The 18,654-nt window shown below is 42.5% G+C and overlaps 2 protein-coding genes across 3 annotated transcripts in view; both read right to left on the bottom strand.

The window, feature by feature from the left end:
* LOC306917184 (NACHT, LRR and PYD domains-containing protein 3-like) overlaps positions 1 to 11,034 on the bottom strand; it is a 35,646-nt gene extending 24,612 nt beyond the window's left edge. Inside the window, exons 1-3 of the mRNA XM_079495317.1 lie at positions 10,990 to 11,034; positions 10,136 to 10,231; positions 2,146 to 2,311 (exon numbers count right to left, since the gene is read on the bottom strand). The gene's annotated coding sequence lies outside the window, so the exon portion shown is untranslated. The remainder of the gene's footprint in view (positions 1 to 2,145; positions 2,312 to 10,135; positions 10,232 to 10,989) is intronic.
* A 5,831-nt stretch (positions 11,035 to 16,865) lies between these two features.
* LOC306917274 (receptor-type tyrosine-protein phosphatase-like N) overlaps positions 16,866 to 18,654 on the bottom strand; it is a 60,293-nt gene continuing 58,504 nt past the window's right edge. For both annotated transcript variants that reach the window (XM_079495415.1, XM_079495414.1), the window contains exon 25: positions 16,866 to 18,336. In XM_079495415.1, coding sequence (XP_079351541.1) covers positions 18,265 to 18,336 — 72 coding nt within the window. In that variant the 3' untranslated portion in view covers positions 16,866 to 18,264. The remainder of the gene's footprint in view (positions 18,337 to 18,654) is intronic.

The raw sequence follows: 18,654 nt of genomic DNA on the forward strand, positions 1-18,654 counted from the left end.
AATAGGCCTACCTAACAAACCACACAGGCCCTAGTAGGCCAAACTACAAGGGGCTGTGACACCCTCCCCCTACAAAACCAGGACCCTTAAGGGACCGAGACACTATCAGCTAATAATCCAAATTTCATGTACTAAATATTTGTGACATTTAGCAATCAATAATCGAAAATGTAACCAAAGTCTGTTTGGCAGATGTTTTTCGTTTTTCCCACACCAAACCGAACTGTTTGCGCAGACTTACCCCCCCCCCCCCCCCCCAATTTAGATGCAAACAGGAAAACCAATACAAATACAAAATAGAGCACAACCTATGCTTGCTGATGTTAAAATAGTTAACAGTGGCGGTTTGGCTGAGGGGCAGGTAACCCGGTCAGCTCTATAGCCCTAATGCACAACCGCACCAGCTCGTTTGGAGCTCCACCTCTCAGAGGCGGGAGGCCAGCCGAGACTATCGTCCCCCCCAGCGTATGAAACTACCACACTGTGGCATGATGTTTCACCCTAAAGCTGCCAGCAGCTTTGACACACCAGTGACCAGTCTCCCACAAGGCAAACAGAGACATCACACATTTTAACAATCAGCAACACAAAAGTGCTATATAGTCAATTCATTATTATTATTTTTAAGGATGGGATTCTGAGTTAGGGTTAGGGTTAGGTTTAGGGCCACACGCAACAATTACAATTAATTCACAATTAATCAACAAAATCTGACAAAAACAATGCTCTCTCTCCTTCCATGAGAGCAGCAGCATGTGTTCGCACCATTCAACACCCCCCACTACACTCACCACACATCCACTCACTTACACTGCTGATCTACTGATTAACACACCCCACTTTGTATGTTAGTATTGTTTGATTCATATGTTTGTTTATATGGTAAATAAATATTGGTTTGTGCACTTTTAAACAGCCGTGTGTCTTCCTCCTTTGTTATGGCCCAAGAGCCAGGTCATAACAGAGTGTGTGTGTGTGTGTGTGTGTGTGTGTGTGTGTGTGTGTGTGTGTGTGTGTTTGTGTGTGTGTGTGTGTGTGTGTGTGCGCGTGCATGTGCGTGTGCGTGTGTGTGTGCGCGTGCATGTGCGTGTGCGTGTGTGTGTGTGAAAACCGCAACCTGAAGGTCAGCACCAAAGTTGCTGTCTACAATGCAGTTTGTGTGTCTACCCTACTCTATGGGGCAGAGACATGGACTCCATATCTACCCTACTCTATGGGGCAGAGACATGGACTCCATATCTACCCTACTCTATGGGGCAGAGACATGGACTCCATATCTACCCTACTCTATGGGGCAGAGACATGGACTCCATATCGACGCCACCTCAAAAACCTGGAGGCCTTCCACATCCGCTGCCTTCAGAGGCTCCTTGGAATATCCTGGGAGGACAGAGTCCCCCACACTGAGATTCTAAACAACACAGAATCCACCTGCATGGAAGCAGCTGTGGCCAAAAAACACCTGCGGTGGATAGGACACACTATCCGCATGCCTGACCACCGCCTGCCCCGCCAAGTCCTCTACGGCCAACTGCATGATGCAAAGCGTGCGGCTCGCGCATCGGCCTCGACAGCCACACAGAGTGGCATCAGCGGCAACAACGCTGGCATAAAGAGTATGCATAAAGAGTATGCACATGCATAAAGAGGATGCACATGCATAAAGAGGATGCACATGCATAAAGAGTATGCACATGCATAAAGAGGATGCACATGCATAAAGAGGATGCACATGCATAAAGAGGATGCACATGCATAAAGAGTATGCACATGCATAAAGCGAATGGCAAATCGAGTGGCAAAGTGAGTTTAACATTGTTTAACGTTGTTTAATGCAATCAGATAGGACTTTTCTGATTGGATGTATGGGCTGTACGTCGAGGCCAGAAAGTCGTTTTTTGGCACTCAGGCGTTCCTGCATTACTTCCAGATATGAAGATGATGTCACTCACACGCATACCCTCTTTTGCAAAGTTTCGCAAAAAACGACTGCACGTTTCAGACAGAACTGCTATTTTTGGAGGAATTAGAAAAAAAAACAGCAAATACCTTCGGGCTTGGTCCCTTATTAATAAAATAAATAAATAATAATAATAATAATAAACTGCTACATGGGGTCTGGATTGATTCCATGATGTTTCTTACCTGGCGTTGTTGTGCTGCAGTCTAAGAAGACGACCTCAGTTCTATGACAGGACAGACATCCTCAGTGCTATGGCAGGACAGACGTCCTCAGTGCTATGGCAGGACAGACGTCCTCAGTGTGACAGGACAGGTCTAGTCCACTGCTTTAAGAAGGACTCCACTCTACCTGCCCATGAAAGGACAGGAAACAGTGTCATTGGAGGATGCAGGTCTGATTGGTCAGCGTGTTGCTCAGGCCTCGTCAGCACATCCCCCCCCCCCCCCCCGCCCCCCATCTATTGCAAAACACAAACTCTTCCTCCTCCTCTCACCTACAGATGTCGAAACGCCCTCCCTGTGGCTCCACAGGCAGTCGCTCTCAGGCCTAAACCTCCATATATAAAGAATTGTGTATTTGTAGGTCTCTAAATGTTATGATGAATTGAACATGGTGGGCCCTGTTGTAAACAAGTGTAGGCCTAATGCTTTTATGGTATCGTCCACAGCTAACAGTTTTTTGTATTGAGTTGTGCTTGAAACGTACTGTAATTCTGGAAACTGTTAATAAATACTTCAATCAACTAGCTGATCTACATCGACACGTTGTGAGCATTACTCACGTTGTGAGCATAGATTGGCAATTTGAACTATTTAAACATTTAAGAAAAAAGGTAAAGAAGTTGAGGGATACAAGCCTCCTCCTAGCACTTTTTATAGTTTTTTGAATGTTTTATTGAATTGTTTTATATTGTGCTAAATCAAATCAAATCAAATTAAATATTGTGACTTGGGTTTATTGTGTCGACCACAATGGTAAGAGTGTAATGTAGATAATTTAAACATATAATGTAGCTAACATGTGTGGTGTGTGTGTGTGTACACATCGTTTCTGCCTGACAGACAATAATGATGTCACTTCCTACTTCTGCTGCTCTGTGGTAATTATCCCCCCCCCCCCCCACAAACACTTCCTCTATCTCTCTTTGCAGCCAGCCAGCCAGCCAGCCAGCCAGCCAGCCAGCCAGCCAGCCAGCCAGCCAGCCAGCCAGCCAGCCAGCCAGCCAGCCAGCCACACACAGCGTCCTTGAGAAAGACTCTGAACCCCTAATGAAGCTAGATTGGAATAATGATCAAATTCAAACAGCACATGTTGCCAATAAGGACAGAAGTCAGAGTCAATATTATACAGTATAATTATTATATTAATGCATTGTACAGGGACACATAATCCTTCCAAAACTGTTCAGTGTGGGTACAGTAACAGTTCCAAAACTGTAGCACTTGCCCTAGCCTTACAGGCTCAGCTTATGTAACTTAGATAGCATTTTATGTAGACATTATAGTACTATATAGTGCAGGGGTTCTCAACCCGTGGGTCGCGACCCCTCGGGGGGGGTCGCCAAATCATTTTGGGGGGTCCCCAAATTATTAAAAAACAACTTTTTTTCTTCTTTTTCTCTTCTTCTTTTGCAACTGAATGGCTGGAAAGTGGAAATGAAGAGTTTACCATATAGTACACATAGTACATGCATACACCTTCCCTATTTATTGATGGTGTATTGTCTCTATTATTAAGCTTATTGTGAGCTTGTAGATCGGGTACTTTTGGTAAAGAATTACCGAAAGTAGCCGATCTACAAGCTCTGCTCACAATACGGACGTTTGGTGTTAACAGAAACAGCAGTCCAATAAATTACTATCTATAGGCCTACATAATTAAGTTTTAATGTATTTATCGCAATTCAATGAAATAATATAGATAACATATATTTTTTTCATGGCAGGAATGAATGAATATTAATAAAACATATGTTCGGACACAATTAATGTGTCTCACATGCATGTATTTAGCCTACGTTTGTGATAAAGAATCTCGCAAATATATTCTACAGCAAGCAACTGATTCCACTCCTAACGTCATGCACTGGGCCTGGGTGATACAATGAATCAGATTAGTAATACTATTGCAAATGAATTGTTTTATTATAAATAAAATAAAACAATTGCAAATAAATGCACAGATCATTTGTCTTCAAAATCCGCCAGGGAAGAAAAGAGGGGAAAACGAACGTTTAAAAAGTACATTTGTGTGATTTCTTTCGCTGGTTCAACTGCATGCGCTCATTGCGCTCCAACTCAGAAGATGCAGAAGCAGCGCACGTGCGCAAACGCGTGCATGTGCGCTCAAGAGCGAGCTTGCGCAATGCATTATGGGGCAGATTTGCTTCGCTGTGTTTTTGTAGTGACCATCGGATGGTCCCTACAATTCCCGGTGCATTGTGGGATACTTCAGTCCACTACATTAGGGTGCAAAAATGCTCACTACATATTCGGACACTATAACAAAATGGCGGAGTTGGCCTCATAGGCCCACTGGCAGAGCCTGACCAGGTGAGAGGAGTTGGCCTCATTAGGCCCACTGGCAGAGCCTGACCAGGTGAGAGGAGTTGGCCTCATTAGGCCCACTGGCAGAGCCTGACCAGGTGAGAGGAGTTGGCCTCATTAGGCCCACTGGCAGAGCCTGACCAGGTGAGAGGAGTTGGCCTCATTAGGCCCACTGGCCAACGGACACTGGACACTGGACAACGTTGTATACCACCGACTAACAGGCTGCATTATTTTCTAGTATACACGTTTCTCTCTTGCTGAAATTAACCCACTAAATACCAATACACCTTTATTCTGAAGGACATCACTTCCCTGGTTAGCCATTAGTGCAGTTATCTACAGCGTGGCTGGGGTGCCCCCTACTGTCAGGAGGTGGGTATGACCTCTCCATTAGTTCACAGCTTATTCCTCTGTTTACTCACTTCCATTCTCCATTGAGTTACAATAATAATAATAATAATAATAATAATAATAATAATAATAATAATAATAATAATAATAATAATACAATGCAAACAGATGTTATGCATGGCATGTGTAAAAGACCACACAGATTGGCAACACAAAGTGGTGCCAATTCTCCATATGCAGACCACGGTATGCAGACAAAAGTATTGGCACCAAAATATACAGTTAAAGTAAAAAGTAAAAGTACTGATTAGGCATGAGGTCACGTTTAAGAAGTTTTCAAATGTATAAAACAAGCTTGAGCTTGATGGGTGTTTGTGCACGGTTAGGGGCGACTCACACGGTCGCAACAGATTGATGTATGCTAGATGTATACAAAGGGTGTGATACATCTTCCCCCAATGCATTTCCAATGGGAGTCACATGGTTTGACACAACATTTGTGTTGTATGAGGGGGAGGGGGGCAGTCGAAACACAGCCGAAAGCCATACAACACAAATGTTGTGTCAAACCATGTGACTTCCATTGGGGCAAGATGTATCACACCCTTTGTATACATCTAGCATGCATCAATGTTGTATGCTAGATCGAAAGGTGTGAGTCGGACCTTAGAGAGAGAGCAGGGGGTGCAGAGTTGTACTCACTGTGATGTTTATCCATCCATCCTGGTTCGTCCATCCTGTCTGCGCAGGGGGCCATTGCTCTGTCTGTCTGTGCAGTGGGCCATTGCTCTGTCTGTCTGCGCAGTGGGCCATTGCTCTGTCTGTCTGCGCAGTGGGTCGTTGCTCTGTCTGTCTGCGCAGTGGGCCGTTGCTCTGTCTGTCTGCGCAGTGGGTCGTTGCTCTGTCTGTCTGTGCAGTGGGTCTTTGCTATGTTTGTCTGCGCAGGAGTAGCGAAGACAACCTTGTTGTCCATAAACACGTACAAAATATATACAAAAATGTTAAAAGATACTAATAACGGATTCACCTTGAACTCTTCTGTTGAATAATAATAATAAGCTTTTTGATTGTCAAGTTAGAATTGATGAGGTGAAACGCTGGCATGTGTTCTAAAATAAATGATACATGGAAGAGTTCCTGTCGATGAGGGCTAGGTGTACTACAATAGACAAAGTAAAAGACTGCATTCATGCAGAGGTTTTAATTAATTATGTATGTAAGGAACCTGTTACGGTGAGTAGGGATGAGGACTCAAATGCAGGAGACACCACTGAGGCAGAACAATTAAACTTAGAAGGATTCATTAATAAAACTCAGGATCTTCCACAACTGGGCAAAAGGCAGATAAAACTCAAAATGCATAACAGGAACTCACCCAACAGGGAACTAACGAACCAACAAGAACAATGCAAACACAGGACTTAAATAGACACAGGAGAACAGGGCACAGGTGAACTCAACTGACAATCAACACTGGGATAGGCTGGGGGACTAACAGGACACAGGTGGAAACACTGACCAATTACAAGGTTAGACAAGGCAGGAAAACAGTAGGCTAACTAGGAAGACAGGAAACACTAAAAACAATACTACAAAATAAGACGAACAAAACCAAGGTAACAAACAGTGTAACATTACATTACATTACAGTCATTTAGCAGACGCTTTTATCCAAAGCGACTTACAATAAGTGTATTCAACATAGGTAGGGAACAAAAACTACTAATCACCAGAAGTCTTTAGTGCATTTTCTGCAAAAACAAGCAACCAAGAGTATACCTAGCGCTAAGGTAAAAGTGCAATATATCAGCTACCTATTTCCTTAAACAGATGAGACAAAATAGCTAAATCAAATGAGCATGAGCTAAAACAATTAAGTGTATCGACTAAACAAGATCCAATAAACACTACAACAATAGAAAACAAGCGTTCGTACAACTAGTTAACAACAAGTAGGTCAGGCAGAGAGGAAGGGTAGTGTTTCCTGAAGAGGTGGGTTTTCAACCTGCGGCGAAATATGGGCAGTGACTCTGCTGTCCTAACATCAGTGGGAAGTTCATTCCACCACTGTGGGGCCAGAACAGAAAAGAGTCGTGACCGTGTGGATCGGCCAGAAGGACCCTTGAGTGACGAGGCAATCAGTCGCCCCGAGGTGGCAGACCGAAGTGGTCGGGCAGGGGTGTAGGCATCGACCATAGCCCGGAGGTAGGAAGGAGCTGTTCCTTTCACTGCCCTATAGGCTAACACCAGGGTTTTGAACTGGATGCGAGCCGCTACGGGGAGCCAGTGTAGAGAACGGAGAAGGATGGTTGTGTGGGAGAACTTGGGGCGGTTGAACACCAGACGAGCCGCAGCTTTCTGAACAAGCTCCAGAGGTCTGATGGCAGATGCCGGAGCACCAGCAAGGAGGGAGTTGCAGTAGTCCAGGCGGGAGATGACGAGAGCCTGGATGAGCACCTGGGCTGCCTTCTCCGTGAGGAAGGGGCGAATCCTCCTGATGTTGTAGAGGAGGAATCTGCAGGACCTTGTCACTGATGCGATGTTTGCCGAGAACGTCAGTTGATCGTCCAGGGTCACACCCAGATTCTTCGCAGTCCGAGTTGAGGTCACCACAGCATTATCAATGGTGATGGCCATGTCTCGGTGCGGACAGCCCAAAACAAACAAACAGAACAGTCAGGAACACATGACCAAAGACCAAAACAGAGCGTACTGAAATGACAAATCAAAGTCCAAAAGCAAAATAAGGACAGTCAAAGTCCACGGTGCGAGGAGCGGACCGTGACAGAATCTCAATGTTCGAAAACATAGCCTAATGTTTATGTAGCAGGGATAATATATTATGGGAGATAATGACTACACCACCCTCACAGATAGGAGTGAGGGATCCTACAAACACATTAACCATATATTGTATTTATATTGGACAAGGTAAGTGAACAAAGGTAAGGTAACCCAAATTGGTTAAGTGTTCAGAATGAACAGAACCAGAGGCTGATGTACCAAAAAGGTTTATTCAACATCAAGTTTATTGAATCTTAAAAAGGAAGTTGTGTTAAAATACGAAGGGAAGGAGGGGTTATTATGATCATAAAAAATCACACCCATGTGAACTGAGTTGTGCAGTGACGTCACACACTAACCAAAGCAACCGTGCTCATCTGTACGTGGCCCCACATACAGGTACACACATACACAGATACAGACAAAGCTGGTTGTTGGAGTGGTTTGCACCACTCAAAAAGGGGACTATAAGCCCACAAGTGGCAAATTGGTGATGAACGGTGAAGGCTAACTAATTGCACACAGCAAATAAAGAAATTAAATTAAGTATATGCCAATAAATAAATAAATAAATATGCCATCCAAATTCACATAAAGTAAAAATATTGCGACCCTGGTTCACAGATGACTATGAAAACCTGTAAAACCTGTCTGTCGTGCCGTCAGTCCCTGTACACTCAAGACACTGCCCCCGCTGCCACCCTTAGATCTCCATATATGGAGCTGACCTGTTCCGACATTCCATATGTTGATCTGACCTCATCAAACCCTGTACGCTCAAGACACACTCCATATATGGCCAGTACAGAATTCATTCCATATGTTGATCTGACGCCCCATGCTAGCCGCAATTTGCAACTCTAGATTTTTTTATAATGGGATGAATCTAGAGTTGCAATACCCTCCATTGACTCCCCACTCATCATTTTGCGTTTGCGATCTGCTCGTCTTAAACGACGTTAAACTCACCAACATTGCAGCTGTAGTCCAAGCTTGAATTATTCTCTTTCAATCTGCAAAGCTTGTTTTTCATAAAAATCCCCCGTAGACATGTTATGAGCTACTTTCTGTCAAGAAGAAGAAATGTTGGAGTTTGGAAGCGCTCGTTTTTATTAAGGGGTCGCGCTGCTGCCTCCTGCATTATGTGCAAATGCGAAACAGATGCATGCAGGGACGTTCAGTGACTTACGACGAGCTCTTCCAAACTCCAGCACTTAGAAAAAGAATCACTTGCACAGAATTTCTTGACAGAAAGTAGCTCATACCATGTCTACGGGGGATTTTTATGAAAAACAAGCTTTGCAGATTGAAAGAGAATAATTCAAGCTTGGACTACAGCTGCAATGTTGGTGAGTTTAACGTCGTTTAAGACGAGCAGATCGCAAACGCAAAATGATGAGTGGGGAGTCAATGGAGGGTATTGCAACTCTAGATTCATCCCATTATAAAAAAATCTAGAGTTGCAAATTGCGGCTAGCCCCATGCCAAAGCGCCAGCGCTCGCCCAGCAGTCTGCTGTCACCCAGGCGGATGCGTGCACGCAACCTCAGAAGCCCTCAGGGCGCCTTACTGGTTAAAGGGAAACTTCACCCTTTTTGCAAAAAAATATATGTTTAATGACATTTAGAAGATTTAGAACACTTTCCTGGTGGTCTGTGTGTGTAATGTGTGGTTTTTAGATATTTTAGATTTTAGCAGTGAGCCCAGTGTGTTCATGTCAATCATGTCAATTAGTTTTTTTCTACTTAAAGGACCACTTCACCACTTTTCAACCTATCTTCATATAATTGGTCCTCACTAATGATCAAGATAAAATAGCACAATTTGTTCCTACTCAGTCTGTGTCTCATTGGAGGGCTGTGGGTAGTTCAGAAACCCGTCCACCAGTGACATCTTCGTTAATATATATATATATATATATATATTCAGATTTTAATTATCTTGAGAACTATGTTTTCCATTTTTGCATTGCAACTTTACTCGAGTAAAAGTACAAAAGTATTGACATCAAAATTAACATCTGTTATATTGTTTTGTTTTGTTTTGTTATGTGTTTGTTTTGTTATGCATTTCTTTGGTTGTGTTTTGTCTGTCTGTCAATGTTTCATATACAAAAGAAAATTAATAAAGTACAAATCAAGGGTAAAAGTACTCATTATGCAAAATGCCCCATTTCAACTTTTCAAATGCATGGAAATCTTTTGAAAATAGATCTACAAAATTAAAACTACAATCAAACTGATGGAAGTTCAAAAAGGGAAACACAAATTAAGGATAATTCCATGTTGTTAGCTTATAGATCAATCAGGTTTATAAACTGAAGATTAGAGTTCAATTCTCCTGAAGAACATTCTTACTGTCCATTACTGTCCATCTATATTGCGGAAGGTGGGTTAAGTAAGACGTTCTCCAATACTACTGACATGCCAGTGTGGCTCAAGAGATAAATCTGGAACTTAGAAACTGGAGGTGCAGTGTTCAAACCTCACATTTTCACTGTCCATCTGATGTCTGAAAGGTGGGTCAAGTGAGACGTCTGCCGATATATCCAACATCCCAGTATGGCTCAAGTGATAAATCTGGAACTTAGAAACCAGAGGTGCAGTGTTCAAACCTCACATTTTCACTGTCCATCTAATGTCTGAAAGGTGGGTTAAGTAAGACATTCGCCAATATATCCAACATATCTTTCATTGAGCAAACAAGATGTTTAGTTTGCCTTAGTAATGTCATTCATTGCATACCAGTTATTGTCATCTCTTTTCTTAGTTTTAGATGACAACAACTATAGCACTTTTAATCAACCAGAAATATAAATGCTCTTGTTTAATAAAAAACTATAGCATTTTTAATCAACCAGAAATATAAATGTACTTGTTTGATACATTACTTTTCAGATTTATATTTGTCATGACAAATATCAAATTAATAATCAAGTATAGGTAGGACCCGGGATGAAAATTGAATCCAACCACTTACATTTCATGTATTTACACCAATCAAAACATCTGTGCTGTGAACAATTTAGGCTAACAAGAATAACGCATTGTGACATTGTATGACTTAACTAGAGCACTGTACTAAATGTTTTAACTATAGTTGTTTACAACTTAATTATTATGACATATATCATAACTTCATATACTATTCCGATGTCAATGTAGGAATTTAACACCTTTCTCCATGTGATGTTGGCAGGATTTCATTGAAAAGGTTCAATTGAATTAGAAAAACAAGCATACAGTACATCATGAAATTATTAGTGGCTAATGATAATAATTACGATGACTGTTTTCTTTTACAAGGGTAGAAGGCAAACAAGTGTACTGTATTTATAACATACTTTGTTTTAAGTTGTTTCCCTTCCAGCACCAGCAGGTTACTAAATATATCATACAGATCTGAGCCTGCAACAAACAAACATTTCTGAGCCTGCATGTTTTCAATCAAACTAATTACATCCTGCTTTCTGGAGTTGTCATGTGACCAGCCCACAGCAACAGGGTTGGGGTTTTGGACTTTATTTGAACCTAAACCACAGAAATACAATTCAATTTACAGCATAAATAAGTTAAAATAACCCATAATCACTAAATCATTACAGTGTTTAACAAAATAATATGTGCTTGTCTTACTTACATGTCTAAACAGGAGAAACAATCATTTCTGAGCCTACATCTGATCTGCCATTTTCAGCGAATATATGGAAGGGACCAAGTACCAATATTGTACCCTAACCCAGGGGTTCTCAACCCGTGGGTCGCGACCCCTCGGGGTCCAGCCATCCAACTGAATGGCTGGAAAATGGAAATGAAGAGTTTACATATAGTACACATAGTACATGCATACACCTTCCCTAATGATTATATCTGGTTTCAGTATTTATTTATGGTGTATTGTCTCTATTATTAAGGTTATTGTAGCAGTCAATTTATATTGGGGGTCGGGGGTCCCGAGACGTTGCCAAAGCATTTTCGGGGGTCCCCGACCAAAAACGTTGAGAACCCCTGCCCTAACCTACCAGTAAAATGCCGAATTGCCGATAGATATAATGTAATAGCACCTAAATGCCACACATGACGTTTGGTAGCCAATGCTACCCTCTGGCGCTTGAAACCATGTATTACATTTAGCAATTAATTCAAACTTGCCACAAGGTCATCAATTTTAGAGTTTGCTACTACAAACAACTCCACATTAAAGCAATTTCAGGGAAATTATAAACTGTGAAATTAGGAAATTATTTTCTGGACTTTGGATCACATCTCATTCTCATTGTCTTATGGGCCTTATGTGCACACTCACAGTTTGTGTGACTGTAACGGCGGCTACCAAATTAATATTTAAACAGCTCTGCATAGCATAGGTAGGTATGGACCGGTATAGAGTAAATAAAGACAGAATGTAACAAATGCATTTATTGAAACTAAGGGGGTGCAGCCGGCAGCTCAGAGTTATGCAGGGGGGGGTGCAGCCGGCAGCTCAGAGTTATGCAGGGGGGGGTGCAGCCGGCAGCTCAGAGTTATGCAGGGGGGACGCAGAGTTGGCTGTATTTCTTGGAAGGTGCGGACGTGCCGATCTCATCATACACCTAAATGAACAGATAATTATGCACATTAGTTTAGGATTAAACAGTACAGCATAATGGTAAGAAGGAATGTAAATCTCTGACGTCTAAGCGTACCTGTCTGTTCTCATGGCACTGTTTTTCTGGCAAATCTAAGGGCACTGTTTTTCTGGCGCCGTATGGTGTGCCAATTAAATTTTTACACCTCTGCTGCTTAGCGGACAGTGTGGTGTTGTAGAGGAGGTCTCCCCGGACATGTGCATATGTCACACTAGTCGATACATAGCAGGGATTTTTGTCCAGTGTCCACTTTAGTTCACTTTAGTCTGGAAATGGGATGTTTTTTGATCTTTCACCTCGCTGTATGGTGTGCCAATTAAAATTTTACACCTCTGCTGCTTAGCGGACAGTGTAGTGTTGTAGAGGAGGTCTCCCCGGACATGTGCGTATGTCACACTAGTCGATACATAGCAGGGATTTTTGCCCAGTGTCCACTTTAGTTGACTTTAGTCTGGAAATGGGATATTTTTGTATCTTTCACCTCGCTGTATGGCGTGCCAATTTTTGTTTTACACCTCTGCGGCTTAGCGGACAGTGTGGTGTTGTAGAGGAGGTCTCCCCGGACATGTGCATATGTCACACTAGTCGATACATAGCAGGGATTTTTGTCCAGTGTCCACTTTAGTTCACTTTAGTCTGGAAATGGGATGTTTTTTTACCTTTCACCTCGGTGTATGGTGTGCCAATTTAATTTTTACACCTCTGCTGCTTAGCGGACAGTGTGGTGTTGTAGAGGAGGTCTCCCCGGACATGTGCATATGTCACACTAGTCGATACATAGAAGGGTTTTTGTCCAGCATCCCCTTTGATAAAGTCCATGCACTCCAGTGAATGGACTTGGGCACTCCAGTGCATAGACTTGGGCATTTATCCATTTAGATAACTTTTTTACGTTATTTCATTACTTATTTTTACACAGAAACATAATGTGTGTCTTCACAATAACTGTAATGTAATAATAATACTAATAATGTAATGTAATAATTATTTAATTAATGACGCTTTTATTCTGAAAGCAACCGGATGTCTTAAATTTGCTAGCTCTCAAACAGGAAGTTCTAGATTTGCCAAAAAGACGGGACCCAAAGTTTCTACAGGGTGGAACATCTTTATGTGATGTGTTTTTTACATTAACTACTGGTGTAGATTAGAGAGAAAAAGAGCAGAACCAAGTGCCAAAGGTCATAATAAGGTTTTCTAAGTATTAAAGGTTTAAGTGGTAACTGATTGATTGATTGATTGTCTTTATTTAAGTGTCATGGTTCCAAGGAGTCCCAGCCCATATGGACACTTCATTACAAATGTTGTAACATTCAGGGGTGTGGTGGACATTTATGTCAAAATTTAAATTTTGCCACAGACATACAAATGAGCGAACAATAATATTACCAGCGGAAACACAAAGAGCTGTAGCCTTAAATTACCTTAAACAGATCTGTAACTCTTGAGAGTGCACAAATGGAACCAAATTTACCATTTTGTTCCATTGGTACACATTCAGAGTCATGGGGTCCTTGAAAATAAAACGTTTGCGAATCGTACTGTCCTAGTGTCATAGTAAATCAAACATATCCTGAATAAATCCTGGAGACTGACATTCAGTAATTGCGTCTTAAGTTAATAAGAACATTATAATGGTGTGTAAAACAGAAAATCTAACATTGTCCATGGGCCACAGACACATTAGTCTGTGTACGGACATGTTGATGACCTTTAGACATTTAGAAAATACACATTAACATGAATCCAACACAACTGTCAAACAAGTCTGTGGAGCCGATAAAGAAATAAAAAACAGGTGCAGCTTTTCCCTTCAGAGGTTGCCACAGCGAATCATCAGCCTGAGGCTTCGTACACACCTACACAACAAATGTTTGGTCCGTGTGCGATGGCTGTTTGATTGCTGCTCCAATTCATTTTCAATGGGAGTCACATGGTTTGACCAAACATTTTTGTTTGATGAGGGGGGAGCAATCAGCAATCAAACACAAATGTTTGATCAAACCATGTGACTCCCATTGGAAAAGCATTGTGGTGGCCCAAACAAACACCAAACATTGCTTGATTGGTGTTTGGTACGTGTGAGCTAGGCCTTACACACCTGTACAAGAGAAACACATACTTCAGAATGCTGTTCATTGACATCAGCTCCGCAGCAGGGTGACCAGATCCAAACTGTTCATTTGAGGGACAGAAGTATCGCTTGTGTGGGACAAGTGGGCCTATAGGCCTATTGGCTATCATCAATAAACTCCTCTGGTGTCTCACATTTTGTTTTAAAATCATGCTTAATTTTAATTTTATGCTATTTTAACAGGCTTAAAAACACATCTTGCAGGAAGAGACAATGAGAGAGCTTTACAACAGAAGGCCAACTATTAGGGGACTAAACTATTAGGGTATTTGAACACTGATGCAATTGCCTGCCAGTCACAATGTGGGACAGTGTCTCAATATGTGGGACGCCTGAAAAGTCTTGGAAATGAGGGACTGTCCCACGCAAAGAGGGACATCTGGTCACCCTAGCTCCGCTTTTAACACCATCATCCCCCAGCAGCTGATAGGGAAGCTGAGCACACTGGGTCTCAACACGCCTCTCTGTAACTGGATTCTGGACTTCCTCACCTGCAGGCCGCAGTCAGTCAGAATAGGAGGACATAGCTCTAGCACCATCACACTGAGTACTGGCTCCCCCCAGGGCTGTGTGCTCAGTCCACTCCTGTTCACCTTATTGACCCATGACTGTTCTGCCAGGTCCAGCTCCAACCACATCATCAAATTCGCTGACGACACGACAGTGGTGGGTCTAGTCACGAACGGCGATATGAGACACAGTACAGAGAGGTGGAGGAGAAACTGGCCATGTGGTGCAATGACAACAACTTGTCCTTAAATGTGGACAAGACCAAGGAGATGGTCATCAGAGGCCCTAGTGTGCACACCCCACTTACCATCAACGACCAAGGAGATGGTCATCAGAGGCCCTAGTGTGCACCCCCCACTTACCATCAACGGTGCTGCTGTGGAAAGGGTACAAAGTACTAAGTTCCTGGGGGTGCATATTGCTGACGACCTAAAGTGGTCCACTAACACCTCCGCTATCACCAAGAAAGCCCAGAAACACCTGTACTTCCTGCGGAGACTGAAAAAATATGTCTATTATGACATAATTCTACAGAGGAACCATCGAGAGCGTCCTGACGTACTGCATCACTGCCTGGTATGGGAACTGCACAGATGCCGACCGCAAGTCCCTACAGAGGATAGTGAGCAGCGGAGAAGATCACAGGTGTCCCCCTCCCCCCCATAGCTGACATATACACAGACCGATGTGTCAGGAAGGCCATGAGTATAATGACCGTCCCCTCCCACCCCCTCCTTGAACTCCTGCCATCTGGTAGGAGGTTCAAGAGCCTAGGAGGAAGCACCAGCAGGCTGTCCAACAGTTTCTTCCCCCAAACCATCAGGACACTGAATGCTCGCCACATATTGCCCCCAAGGCCAACATCCTGAGATGAACAGCACTTTAAACATATGCACTTTGAATGCATCAGCACTTTCTCCTGCCAATGTTGTCTGCTCCTTTTACCTTTTAATGTTTTTTAAAAGGCTTTGCCTCTTTTTAATGTGTCTATTGTTTTTAAATGTGAGGCATCATGAGCCGGAGAACGTTATTTATTTATTTAAAGACGGTTACGCCGCGGACAAAGCCAACTCGAGTCGTGACAACTCATGACAACACAAACAATATTTTGGACCAAACAAATAATTACAAAGAAGAAAAACAACAAAAAAAGTGTTGTAACCTGCCGTTTTTTTCTTCTAATTATTTGTTCGGCCCAAAAAATTGTGTTTGTTGTCATGATTTGTCACGACTCGAGTTGGCTTTGTCCGCGGCGTAAACGTCTTTAAATAAATACTTTCTGAAATGTCTATGAGGAAAATGAACGGAGAATCATTTCCTGGTCCATGGTAGGGGGCGGGACTGCGACGCTCTATTGTGGAAGTGACAATAAAATCTGATTGATTGACTATAAAACATGGTCAAACGTTGGCCAAATTGAACCAATTGAGTTGTTACTCGACTCCTAAAAGTCCAAGTGCTTGTCAGTGTCGGGGGTTCCCAGTTCAAATATGATTGTTGGGGGATCACAGCCTGAAAAGGTTGAGCTAAATTACAGGGGAGCACCACAGCCCTAACCTGACTCCGCCAGATGGGGAACCCAGTGTACTCTCTGCTGCCCCATCTGGCGGAGTCAGGTTACCACAGCCCTCTATTTATCATGACCATTAGTGAGAACCATAGGTTGAAAATGGCTGAAGTCGTCCTTTAAGAGTAAATTTAGTTATTTCCACCACTGCCAGAGATGATCAGAGATCTCCACATTACATGTCTGGTGACATGTAAATTCAATGTAGTTGCTAAAAGTGGGTGGAAACAATTCACATTATTTCAAATGAATTACATGACCTTCATATAAACAAAGATGAAATCCATAGAAACATAATATGACACGCCGAGTGATTGCAGCACTTACACACGAAAAGATTTATTTAATGTCTCCACGGTTACAAAATAGCTTCTTCATCAATAGAATATAATTTTTTATTAGTTTTTTTCTGACTTGCTTGAGGTATACAACAATAATCTCCAGTGACTAACAATTAAATGGCACACAAAGAGAAGTAGATGTTAGTAAAAATGAACAAAGGAGGATTTTACCGAGCAGGATATTCCCTTCCAGCACCACTTCCACCTAGCATCGTGTAAAGGCTAGGGTTGTGTCCGAAACCACCTGCTAACGTACTACAGACTACACAGTATTAATAACCATTAATACACCTTCCTTCTCAAACATTTTCTCAAGACCCAAAAGATGTCTTCCTGGGACGGGACCCAAATGAGTGAAAATAGCCGATCTATAAGTGTCTCACAATGCGCTGTGAGCTTCTAGATCGGCTATTGTCTTTTTTCCCCCCGCTAATTTATGGAATTTCTGTGTTTTTAATTATTCGTTTATTTATGAAATTCTTTTGAAATGACAATAATTAAAAACAAAATGTAGGAAACAAAAGGGACATTTACTTGCGACCCATAAAAATGGGTCCGCAATCCACACAACATAGCTTGAAGATACTAATTAGGCTGAAAATAGCAAGTTGTGTAGTATTTAGTACTGTAGTGTACAGTATGTGGATTTGGACGCAACCTAGCACTTTAACCTCTTCCTAGCGATAGCATCCTGTGCCAGCTACGGCTGGATATCTTTGTAAATGTTCTGATCCTCCCGGTTCAATTCAACGGGCAGCTTCGACAGCATATCTGGGTTGAATGTTTTCTGTGCGGCGACGTTTGGACGCACCACCCATGCTTTTCTGTCATGGAAACAGACCAAAATTCATTGACGTCCACTGTACAGATTCCCATGTGAGCCAGACAGACACCTTGATCCTCTGAGAATTTGAACATTTTCAAGGTCTTCGACATGATTTGATTATGTTCTGATGCCTTAAAAGCTTAATAGAGGAAAACATCGGCTCATTGACGACAGGCCTCCCTTGATGCCACCCAAAAGTGGACTGTTATTGTAGTGTTCTATGACTATGATTTGCACAAAATATGTGTGTCTTTTTCCTGACAGTGTGCACATGATATGTCCTTGAAATTTGCCCAAACTCAACACAATAATAACAGCCCCACCACGTGTATCACCTTCTGTGCCTGTGCCAATCCAGTCAAAATTCACTATTACAGTTTCAAGGCATCATCGCCCAATGGGGGAGGATGATGAGGTGGGGGGAGGCAGAAATGAAGTAGCACAGGGTAAATCACAAGGTCATTCATCATTGTCCGATTAGACAGAAAAGGCAAGGTACTCTAAGACACAGGTGATGTTTTTTCCCCCTCTTCTTTTAAGATACAATTCCAAGTGCAAGGGGTCGTCGGGGCGGGCGGTAGGGGTCAGGCAGGCGGTCGGTCGGTCGGTTGGTTCACTGGGGCAGGGCTTTGAGGATGGCATTGACCTCCTCTGCCACGGCCGTCAGCGCAAACTCAAACTGGTCCTGGAAAGAGGGAGAAAGATGTCGTTTGTAAGTTTCATGCTTTCGTCATCGTCTCTGTGATTTGTGGACACACACTGTAAATTACTGAGTTTTAATTTAACTCTCAAGAGAGCCCTTTTGCACCGTGGGTTGAACCGGTTCCGTTCTTTTTTTTTCCCTGCCTAATTTTGAACCAAATGAATTGGTTCATATCCCAAAAAGTTGTTTTCGGAACTGGAACCAAAAAAAAACTTCTTCTTGTCCTGAAGTGGGAACCAAAGTGGCCGTGTCACTATTCAAGCTGGAAGATGCAGATGTGATAAATACCATCATAAAAAA

Source organism: Electrona antarctica, assembly GCF_951216825.1.
Source record: "Electrona antarctica genome assembly, chromosome: 24".
NCBI lineage: Eukaryota > Metazoa > Chordata > Actinopteri > Myctophiformes > Myctophidae > Electrona > Electrona antarctica.